Raw genomic sequence first — 12186 nt, 5'->3', positions numbered from 1 at the left:
TCAAGTGAAGAGAGGAAACGAGGGACATTTAAACTGTAAGATGCATCCTCTCAAAAATAATTATCCTTGGTATCCCAATCTTAACCAGTTTCAGAATACCTGCAACAGCTACCAAATTATAGAACTTGGGTGACACATTATCGAAGGTTAGCATTCAGGCTGTTTTTCATCCCTATCTTTTCAGTAAAGGAGTCTAGTGTAGTATGAATGAACTACAACAAGAACTTCAAACTATGGAATGAAACCCCCTCTGTAGTTCAATGGGTAAATGCTTTGCCTAATATGGGTCTGCACCATTGTAACCATGAGGCCCGAGGTATGCTGAAGCAGAGGTTGAGAATTGGGGTACGAAGACTGGCTGGCTGCCCCTTGTTATTTTTGGGAGGGTGAATTTTGTTGTAGTTCAAATTTTATCCCCTTTGCTCTCCTCCTCTCCTGAAGGCACTATGTCATGGTAAAAGAAAAACAAAGGGCTTATAGTAATTTCTGCTCTCAGTACAACTGGAGTTCTCCATGAACATCAAATAGGATGTACTCTAGTGCAAAGAAAGCTGATCCACCCCCACCCCAACCCCCCAGGGGGTTGACTCAGACAATCCAGCCAAGATTGGCAACTAGGGATCTAGAAAGGAAACAAACGAATTATCAGTCAAGGTTAGGTTTTAAATTGGAATACCTTCACAACTGTGATTTGGAAAATGTGAACAGCACATGTCGGTTGTGATGCAGCAGCCTTTAAGGATTATATTGCAAGCAAGAAAATGCATAACTACCTGATTCCACTGGTATGGCCTTTCAAAGTAGTGTGACTTAACAGTTTCTCTAGGTTTCTTTCCAGTAAAAACACTGTGAACAGAGAAAAATTTAGAGTTAGTCAGAATTTAACTCTCCACATGCCATTGGTACGGCACCAGTAGGTGACACTAAACACAACATTAGTGAAAGCGAGGTGTTGCTTAAACTTAAGTGACTACTCTAATGGAAAGTCCTCTGGAATGCAGAACCATTCACTGCAAAATTTATGGCACAGGCCCCACAGAACCAGCCCCTATAAAGAATGTAATCTTTGGCAAGGAAACACAGCACCCAGAGGACCAGCCCCTATAAAGAATGTAATCTTTGGCAAGGAAACACAGCACCAACTTTAAACACTGACCAGCAGAAATAACCTTCAGAAAGCAAAACTGTACGAGACACTGTTCCCGAATCCACCAGAGCAAAAATGATCAGAGATGAAACACTGAAGTAAAAGTTTCTCCGGAAAGTAGCAAACTCAACCGCTGATGCAGCGCGTGTGATGAAATATGCCTTCATCAGACCTGCTTGTATTTCACCTGCTTGTATTGTGTGAACCGCACCCTTTTGTTCCTATTGTGTGTATTGGCTACGCCCCTGTCTTTTGCCATATAAAGGTCTCAGGAGCTGCATGAGTCACTCACTACCAGACGAACCCAATGTGGGAAGGCCTGCTATGCTGCTATGTTCTTAGTGATTAAAAGCCTTCAGTTGAATCCTTGTCTTTGAGTCATTGATGGCATATCAATTTTAATCACAAACACCAAGATGGATCGACTCCTGAAACCAGAGCGCTTGGATCTGGACCCCCATGCCTCAGACGCAGCCACACAGTTCGGACACTGGTTCCAATGCTTCGAATTTTTCATTGCAAACTCATCCACTGCCATAGCCGCAGCCGAAACCGCTACCGGAGACATGAAACTGGGTGAGCCATCGGGTCTCCCCTCTCATCCAAGATGCCACCAGCTACGAGGATGCCTGCACCATCCTGAAGGCCCACTACGCGCGGCCAATAAACGTGGTGTACGCCAGGCATCTCTGACGACTCGCACGCAGCGGCATGGTGAGTCACTAGAGGACTTTATACTAAACCTAAAAGTACTGGGCAGAGACTGTAACTGTAAGGCCGTGTCTGCCATCGTGTACACGGAGGAGCTGATTCGAGACTCCCTTATTGCGGGCCTCAGTTCAAATTATATTCGGCAGAAACTGTTTGAAAAGGAGGGACTGGACTTAAAACAGGCTATAGATATAGCGCGATCGCTGGATATGGCCCAGAGGAACTCTGAATCCTGTTCCCCAGGCCACGCAGCCCACTCCGCCTCGTGCGCGCCGTGGGGGCCGCCATCTTGGAAGCCATCTTCACCTCCCAGGTCTCAGGCCAGCCCAGCACCATCGGAGCCCCAGCCCCCACCCAGGAGCCCCACTACTGCCGCGATGCATCGGGCCCGAAATGCAACTTCTGCGGTCAGGACAAACACTCCAGGCATCTGTGCCCAGCGAAGGGCACCACCCGTTTTAAATGCGGGAAGAAAGGACATTTCAGCAAAGTCTGCAGAGGGAACCCCGTCTCCAACTCCACCACCGCCGCGTGCGCGCCGTGGGAGCAGCCATCTTGGAAGCCATCTTGTCCACCCTCATGGAGTCCACCATCTTGCCCCGACTACACGGACCTCCAGGACCCACTGGTGGCCTCGATCACAGTGGATCAATCCAGGCCACATCCGTTGTCTAAATCGATGATGGACATAGAGGTAAACGGGAACAAGGTTAAATGCTTGAGTGACTGCGGGAGGACCGAAAGCTTTATTCATCCTAGCCTGGTAAAACGACTTTCTCTAACGATAGTCCCCACACAGGGCAAAATCGCCATGGCCGATAAGACTCATACCTCAAAAATTACAGGTTTCTGCGCGGTTATGTTGTCGGTAAAAGGCAATGATTACAGAGATTTTAAACTATTGATAATGCCAGATCTCTGTGAGCGTGATCTTGGGTCTGGACTTCCAGTGCCACCACCAAAGTATCACGCTTACCTACGGTGGGTCCCAGCCGCCCCTCAGTGCGGGGTCTGGCTACCCTGAAGGTCAAGCCGCCCTCTGTTCGCCAACCTCGCACCCAACTGTCGACCCATAGCGACCAAGAGTAGGCGGTACAGCTGGGAGGATAGACGGTTCATTGCGTCGGAAGTAGAAAGACTCAAGCGGGAGGGTATCATCGAATGCAGTACCAGCACGTGGCGCGCCCAGGTAGTAGTAGTTAAGGGTAGCGAAAAGAAGCGGATGGTGATAGATTATAGCCAGACGGTTAATCTATACACCCAGCTAGACGCCTACCCTCTGCCCCGCATAGCGGATATGGTTAACCAAATCGCGCAATACCGGGTGTTTTCCACCATCGACCTAAAATCGGCATACCACCAGCTCCCCATTAGGCCGGAGGACCGTCCATACACCGCCTTCGAGGCGAACGGACGTCTCTACCACTTCCTCAGAGTCCCCTTTGGGGTAACGAACAGGGTCTCGGTCTTCCAGCGGGAGATGGACCGCATGGTCGATGAGAACCAGTTAACAGCCACCTACCCATACCTAGACAACGTCACCATCTGTGGCCACGACCAGCAAGACCACGACTCGAACCTCGCGAGATTTCTGAAAACCGCCCTCAGACTCAATCTCACCTACAACGAGGATAAGTATGTCTTTAGCACCACGCGCCTCTGTATCCTGGGCTGCGTGGTGGAAAACGGGGAAATCAGTCCGGACCCCGACCGATTGCGCCCCCTACGGGAGCTACCCCTACCAAACACTCCCAAGGCCCTGAAAAGGTGCCTGGGGTTCTTCTCCTATTACGCCCAATGGGTCCCCAATTATTCCGACAAGGCCCGTCCCCTCCTGAAATCAACGTCCTTCCCGCTCACAGCCGAGGCCCACGCCGCCTTCAACAGCATTAAACACGACATTGAGAAGGCCGCGCTGCGGGCAGTGGACGAAAACATCCCTTTCCAGGTCGAAAGCGATGCGTCCGACTTCGCTTTAGCAGCCACCCTCAACCAGGATGGGCGGCCCGTAGCCTTTTTTTCAAGAACCCTCCAAGGGCCCGAGATCAGGCACTCCTCGGTAGAGGAGGCGGCCCAGGCCATAGTGGAGGCAGTGCGGCACTGGAGGCACTACCTAGCCGGCAAACGCTTCACCCTGCTTACCGACCAGTGGTCGGTAGCCTTCATGTTTAACAACAGAGGGGGAAGATCAAGAACGACAAAATTCTCAGGTGGCGGATCGAACTCTCCACGTTTGAGTACGACATAATATATAGGCCGGGGGCCCTCAACGAATCCCCCGACGCCCTATCACGAGGGATGTGTGCCAGCATCCAGGGGTCAGGCTACAGGGCCTCCACAATGGCCTCTGCCACCCGGGGGTCACCCGGCTATTCCACTTTATAAAATCCCGTAACCTGCCCTATTCCATCGAGGAGGTCCGGTCTATGACCAGGGACTGCCGCACCTGTGCGGAATGCAAGCCCCGTTTTTTCAGACCCGACCGAGCCCACCTGATCAAAGCTACACGGCCATTCGAGCGCCTGAGCTTAGATTTCAAGGGACCACTCCCCTCCACCGACCGCAATGTGTACTTCCTCAACATTGTGGACGAGTACTCCAGCTTCCCATTCGCCTACCCCTGCCCAGATATGACCAGTGCCACGGCAACCTGTTTTGCACGTTCGGCATGCCTAACTACATCCACACTGACGGGGGGGCGTCGTTCATGAGCGACGAACTGCGCCAATACCTGCTGTCGAAGGGGATAGCCACGAGTCGGACCACTAGTTATAACCCCCGGGGTAATGGGCAAGTGGAGAGGGAGAACGCGACAGTGTGGAAGGCGGTCACCTTAGCACTAAGGTCTAAAGGCCTCCCCACCTCCCGCTGGCAGGAGGTCCTCCCAGACGTACTCTACTCGATAAGGTCGCTACTGTGTACTGCTACTAACGCCACTCCTCACGAGAAGATGTTTGTTTTTCCCCGCAAATCAACCTCAGGAGTGTCCCTACCCTCGTGGCTCTCCACCCTAGGGACAGTCCTGTTACGGAAGCATGTGAGGGGCCACAAAACCTACTCCACGCAAACCCACAGTACGCGTACGTCAAGCACGCCGACGGGCGTGAAGACACCGTGTCCATAAAGGACCTCGCCTCGGCAGGAAGCGACGACGACGACCCATCACCAGCACCCCCAGAAGAACCTCCACCATCCCCAGAGGTATCCTCACCACCCCCAGAAGTACCTGCAACACCCCCAGCACATGGGTATGCCCAGGAGGGCACCACGGACTCCCGGTCGGAACCCGAGGTACTGTTGCGACGTTCAGGAAGGACTATCACACCCCCGGACAGACTAAATCTGTAGAAGGGGTGAATGTGATGAAATATGCCTTCATCAGACCTGCTTGTATTTTACCTGCTTGTATTGTGTGAACCGCACCCTTTTGTTCCTATTGTGTGTATTGGCTACGCCCCTGTCTTTTGCCATATAAAGGTCTCAGGAGCTGCATGAGTCACTCACTACCAGACGAACCCGATGTGGGAAGACCTGCTATGTTCTTAGTGATTAAAAGCCTTCAGTTGAATCCTTGTCTTTGAGTCATTGATGGCATATCAGCACGAAGAAAAACTTCACTCAACAAAGAACCAGGGAACGTACTTCAAAAAGCCAACCAACCAACGGAAGGATTATATACACTGCACCAGAGCGAAGTTATGAAAGTGACTGAATCTGCTACCTCTTAGGGAAACAAAGCATTCTAGTGCACCAACCCTTGCTGAAAGCAGTAGCGTGCCACACCCGTTCCTGCTAAAAGGGAAATTGCATACTGATCAACCTGCCTTCCTCCACCACAAACCCCCCCACCGCCGACACTGAGAACAGTGATCAATCCTCCTCACTGCCAGACCTCCATTTAGCCCTTCCTCTTACTCCATTCCCCCATCCTACAGTTTCTTCTGTTCCATCCTCCTTTCACTGTCCCCTCTGTTCCTCTGCTACCCCCCATCCTGCCTTCTCACCCCTCCCCTATTCCAGCCCATCTCTCTCCAAACCCCATTCCGTCCCCTCTTCTCCTTACTTCTCCCGGTCCCCCTCTCCTCGCCCTGTTTCCCTTGCTCCTCCCCCTGATGATTCGCAAGTTGTGCAACTGAGTTGATGTAATGAGAAAGGGTAAAATGTATGTTTATTAGCTGCCAAATGCATCTCTAATCTTGGATGTTGCTTTTAGACAGCATTTTGTTAAGAACTCGGTTACATGCTGCGCTGGTAGACTGCTTTCAAAGAACTCCATTTATGATATATCTTTTCAGTCTTTTGAATTTGGTTATCATGTACAGATGTTAAACTTGAACTCTCCCAACAATGTGACTCAAAACATTTTATCCAGTTTGCAAATGCTCAGTACTAAAGCAGGTCACCTTCTTGTCTTCACACCACATAAGCAATAGGCTACCTGGATATTACCAGCACATAATATAATAGCATTCCCACCGGCCTTACTCCAATAGTCTCTGACGAGCTTCATTTTGCAGTTTACGTATTTTCTCATGGCATCCCGAATGCAGTAGTCCATCACGAACTAACTTGTTTATAGTGCTCCGCAGCAGATTGATCTAGAGGGCATATGAGTTGTAATATCACTTCTCAGCATTTTCTAGGTTAAAAAAGTTGGGCAAAATGTCATCCTATTCTTCCAAAATACAAACTTAATAAAAACACCCAAGAAAATTGACAAATATATTTATCTGTAACTCTGAGATATGAATCTTGTTATGGAGCAGCTGCTAGCTTCTTCTGGAGAAGAAAAAATTATTTTAAGTATTTAACCTAAGAATGTTTACTTTGTGCCTATCTGACTCATCCCAAATTGGTTTTTGGACCGCATAGTTCACTTGTGGCTTCAGTGTGGAGTTCAGCCCTTGTGGCAAGCAATCTGAGGGCAAGAGAGTATTTTAATTAAATTTGGAAACACTCGCTTTTTTAAATTCACCTTTCTACATCAGGAAGAAATAGCCTTAGTATTTGTGCGGTCATAAATTCTATTTCCTTCTCAATGCCCCTCCAGAATTTTTGTATGCCAAAAATCAATGCAAATTAGCAAATAGATTTTTCAGCAACGCAATGCACCATTATACACTACTGAACGGAATTAATGAAAAATGCAGCTCAAGGCACTGTGCGCGTGGCATTACTTATATATGCATTAAAAATAAATTCTCCCCGTTTTATGCCCAGCATTAATTTATTAAACGATACATGGAACCATTGCCAAAAGATAAAATTACAATTTACACCTCCAGATCATCTATCACCAGCATCTATAGCCTTTCAATCATAGCACTTATCCCTTGTGTAGATATGTCCAACATTTTTTAGTTTTTTAAAATTAAAAAACTACATATCAGATACTATGGAGTGAATTAAACACTTAACTTTTGGGATCTACTGAGGTTTACAATAGGAAAGTGTCACTAACAAACTCTCTAGTAACCTTGATAACTACACAGCTATTGTTTGTATCATCACTAAATTATCTTCCATATTTGCAACTGCACAATTGAACTTCTAAATATCTGCCAAGGCCCTAAAACAAATATGGAAATTTCAAATCTTTATGCCATCTACAGTTTAACTACACGACTGGCTATTAATATAATGTTAATTAAAATGGCGGATGTATGCAGTAGGTAAGCATCTGTCCTCCAATTAACAAAATTTAATAAACACAGGTGGAGAACATAGTTCAATTTTTGAGCAGATCAGAAAGTAATGCTACACTACCTCCAAAATGTCATTTACATCAAAATGCACATCAAATACAACTTCCAGATCATGCTCTTCCAACAGCGGGGCATTGGTTATTGGATTCCACCCTAAACCACACAGAGCACCAGTGTAACATTTTCTCAGTCTGTCAGTCCTGCAGAGACATAAAACAAGACTTAAACTGGTCAATGTAGGCAAGGAAAAGCAAAAAAGTTTATTTCCAAAACGCAGCAGCACCGCCACCCCCCCCCCCCCCCCTCAAATTATAACCACTATACTACTCTCTCATACTTCATTGTGGCTGGTGAAGAGCACAACAGTAATCTTCGAGTATACTTTAATACTTATAATGCCAAAAAATTGCATCTTCACGTAGCCAGTCATCAAAAGCACATTGGAGAAGTGGCCCAGTTCACCATTCTGGTTGAAGGAAGAATGGATGAAAAAAGAAACTCTTAAAAGAGAGATTTAATACAGCTATCCTCTTGCACATTTTCACATGTACCTCAGTTCCACGACTGGAGCAAATATCATACAGATGAGAGCTGGAAGCCCATGGATATTTGGCATCAAAGTAGTTTCCCTCACAATTATAGTTGAACCTACAAGATCAGATATTGATAAAACAGACAAGACTTTGTTAAATGTTAGCATTATGAAATACAGGAAACTTTGGTTTATCCGGAGGTTGTATGTCCAGAATACTCGATCCAACGGCAAAAATCAGGAGCCGTTTTCTGTAAGTTTTTTTTAAGATCTCGTTCTTTTCCCCCCCGCCCCAGTCAGCCACTGCAAGGTCTGTAGCGAAAGCAACAGCTTCAGCTAGACGCTTGCAGCTGCAGCCAACTCTTTAGAAGCTGTTGCTAAGCAACAGTGTTTGTTGCCAGATACGGAGATGAAAACCTCCGTATGCTTCATCATTAACTTTGTAAGTCCAACAGTTTTGATAGATCGGCAACACGCCGGTCCCGGATATCAAAGTTTCCTGTATATTGGTGTTTTCATATTTCATTGCCATTACTATAAATATGTAAATACACAATTTTTCTCCATAAAACATTACAAAAAATGTACAAACACAAAGGTGGCTTGAGAAGGTGCTTAGTGGTGCAGTACACTAGGGTCCACGCCACATCTGTCAAGTTAAAGCAGGAGTTCAGTGGCCATTGAATCAGCTGCTGGGCGGGCTTAACAAGCCCAATCCAGGGAAATTCATTTGAGAGGCTGGGATGGCAGCGGTGGGGCCGGGGCCAGCAAAATTTTACAAATCAAATGTGGTAAACCACTTTTATCGTTCACTATCGTTACACTATGGTTATCACTGTTATATCGTTACACTATGGTTATCACTGTTTACACTGTTGTATCACTACACAAGGTCGCCTCTTGTCACGCTGTTATACCTGGGCTGACCACTGCTGACTCCGCCCATGGCTCCACCTACTTGCCCAGGTATAAAGGTGGTCGACTGGCTGGTATTCCTCCTTGTTGGATCCGATCACCCACGAGGGTGGGCTCTGTTATTTAGCCAATAAAAACCTATAGTTACTGTCTTAACTCGTCGCTTTTCATTGGATGAATTGATAGGTATATCAATTTTATTGGCTAAATTTTGAAATGTCTTTAACGGAGCAGCCAAACGACCAGTCAGACGCCCAGCTACAACAGCCACAGCAGCCGGCCTGGCTGCAAGCCCTCCGACCGCCGTACCTGGATCTAAACCCACAGGCAGCAAACTCAGCCCTCGACTTCAAACACTGGCTGAGCTGTTTCGAATCCTACCTGGGAGGATCCGGTGTGCCTCAGAGATCCAAACTAAGAGTTCTGACCGCCCAAGTGAGCCCTAAAGTATTTGCACTCATCCAGGACCTTACTACATACGAGGCCGCCCTCAACCTGCTGAAAGAGCAGTACCGGAGCCCGGTAAATTCTATGTATGCCAGACATCTCCTAAGATCCCGCCCGCAACAGCCAGGAGAGTCTGTAGATGAATTTTTACAGGCGCTACAAACACTCGGCAGGGACTGTGACTTTAAAGCTGTAACGGCTGCAGAAAATACTGAAGAGAATATCCGCGATGCCTTCGTGAAAGGCCTTCGGTCCGACTACTCACGGCACAGACTGCTCGAATCAAAGGACCTCGACCTGAACACAGCTGCAGCCCTCGCTCGCTCTCTGGAAGTGGCCCATCGGGACCTCGAGGCGTATTCCAGGTACTGTGCTGCGCGACCCTGGGACTCGGGCCCGACCCCAATACCCCTCGCACCGCCGCCTCTGGGACCTACCTCAGCGTCGGCGTCCCGGACCCGATCGGGACCGCCACCCCCGGTACCGGCTGCGACATCGGAGCCCTGCGATCGGGCCGCCGGCTGCTTTTTCTGTGGCCAGGCGAAACACCCGAGGGCGCGCTGCCCTGCAAGAAACGCGACCTGCTCCGACTGCCACAAGAAAGGCCACTTCGCGAAGGCCTGCAGGGGGAAAGCCACAGACGCCAGCAGTGCCTCATGCGAGTTGTGGGGGCGGCCATCTTTCATCAAGGCCACAGATGCCAGTATCCCCTCGTGTGAGTCGTGGGGCGGCCATCTTTGATCAAGGCCACCGACACCGGCAGTGCCTCATGTGAGTTGTGGGGGCGGCCATCCTCTCCGCCATTTTATGCAACGTCGTGGGCACCGCCATTTTGTTCACCACACTCAACCCGACCTCGTCTCCAGACCCGACCACAGCGTCACCCGCAGACTACAGCAGCTCGCTCAGCCATACACTAGCCTCCGTCACACTGGACCAAGCTCGCCCGCATCACCTGTCCAAGTCCATGATGGACATCAGAGTAAACGGCCACGCCACGACCTGCCTGTTCGACAGCGGAAGCACGGAGAGTTTCATCCATCCAGACACGGTGAGCCACTACTCCCTCACTGTCCAACCAACGCGCAACCGGATCTCGATGGCGTCGAGGTCCCATTCAACAGACATCAGCAGATACTGTGTTGTGACCCTGTCGGTTAGGGGCACGGAGTATAACAATTTTAAACTTCTTGTCCTGCCCCAACTCTGTGCTGCCGTCCTACTAGGGCTGGATTTCCAATCCCACCTTCAAAGTGTCACTTTGGCATACGGTGGACCCCTCCCCCCACTCTCAGTCGACAACCAACAGCCTTTAAACCGCCCACCGCGTACCACCTGCGGCCTATCCACCCTCAGGGTTCCGCCCCCCTCCCTGTTCGCCAACCTCACCCGCGACTGTAAACCCGTCGCTACCAAGAGCAGGCGGTACAGCGCCGGGGACAGAGCTTTTATTAGCTCGGAGGTGCAGCGTCTCCTGAAAGAGGGCATCATCGAGAGGAGCAACAGCCCCTGGCGTGCCCAGGTCGTAATCGTTAAGACCAGCGATAAAAACCGCCTAGTCATCGACTACAGCCAAACCATAAACCGGTACACCCAGCTGGACGCATACCCCCTTCCCCGCATATCTGATATGGTCAATCAGATTGCACAGTACCGAGTATTCTCTACCATCGACCTTAAGTCGGCCTACCACCAACTCCCTATCCGCCCTGAGGACCGCCAGTATACCACCTTCGAGGCGAATGGCCGCCTCTACCACTTCCTTAGGGTTCCCTTCGGCGTCACCAACGGGGTTTCGGTCTTCCAAAGGGAGATGGACCGGATGGTTGACCAGAACGGGCTGCAAGCCACGTTCCCCTATCTAGATAACGTCACCATCTGCGGCCGCGACCGGCAGGACCATGATGTTAATCTGGAGAGATTCCTCCGTACGGCCCAACGGCTGAACCTCACCTACAATAAGGAGAAATGTGTGTTTAACACCTCGCGCCTTGCCATCCTCGGCTGTGTAGTAGAGAACGGAGTCATCGGCCCCGACCCCGAAAGAATGCGCCCCCTCATGGAGCTTCCCCTCCCCCACTGTCCAAAGGCGCTGAAGAGGACCCTGGGGTTCTTCGCCTACTATGCCCAATGGGTGCCGAATTATGCGGACAAAGCCAGACCCCTCATGAAGTCCGCCTCCTTCCCCCTGACGGCAGAAGCGTGCGCAGCGTTCTCCCTCATTAAGGGAGACATTGCTAAGGCCACAATGCACGCGGTGGATGAGTCTATCCCTTTCCAAGTGGAGAGCGATGCATCCGACTTCGCCCTAGCAGCATCCCTTAACCAGGCGGGGAGACCTGTGGCCTTCTTCTCAAGGACCCTCCAGGGCCCTGAGATCCGACACTCCTCGGTCGAGAAGGAGGCCCAGGCGATCGTGGAGGCTGTACGACGCTGGAGGCATTACCTGGCAGGCAAACAATTTACCCTCCTCACCGACCAGCGTTCGGTCGCTTTTATGTTTAATAACAAGCTGAGGGGCAAAATCAAGAACGACAAGATCTTGAGGTGGAGAATCGAGCTCTCCACCGATGATTATGAGATCTTGTACCGGCCTGGTAAACTGAACGAACCCCCAGATGCTCTATCACGAAGTACATGCACCAACGCGCAAATTGATAGACTGCAGACCCTCCACAACGACCTCTGCCACCCCGGAGTCACCAGACTTTACCACTTCATTAAGGCCC

General features: G+C 49.7%; 1 protein-coding gene across 3 annotated transcripts in view; it reads right to left on the bottom strand.

Moving 5' to 3' along the window:
* The window catches only part of tdrd9 (tudor domain containing 9), a 117079-nt gene that overhangs the window by 2019 nt on the left and 102874 nt on the right, over window positions 1–12186 (bottom strand). For all 3 annotated transcript variants that reach the window (XM_086003094.1, XM_086003092.1, XM_086003093.1), the window contains exons 32-35: window positions 8115–8211; window positions 7625–7763; window positions 6344–6456; window positions 774–846 (exon numbers count right to left, since the gene is read on the bottom strand). In XM_086003094.1, coding sequence (XP_085859220.1) covers window positions 774–846; window positions 6344–6456; window positions 7625–7763; window positions 8115–8211 — 422 coding nt within the window. The remainder of the gene's footprint in view (window positions 1–773; window positions 847–6343; window positions 6457–7624; window positions 7764–8114; window positions 8212–12186) is intronic.

Source organism: Somniosus microcephalus, chromosome 12 (assembly GCF_052327205.1).
Source record: "Somniosus microcephalus isolate GS21.2 chromosome 12, FLI_Smic_1.0, whole genome shotgun sequence".
In the NCBI taxonomy this organism is placed as follows: domain Eukaryota; kingdom Metazoa; phylum Chordata; class Chondrichthyes; order Squaliformes; family Somniosidae; genus Somniosus; species Somniosus microcephalus.
The sequence above is the reverse complement of the archived record's forward strand: the minus strand, read 5'-3'. Positions and strand labels throughout refer to the sequence as shown.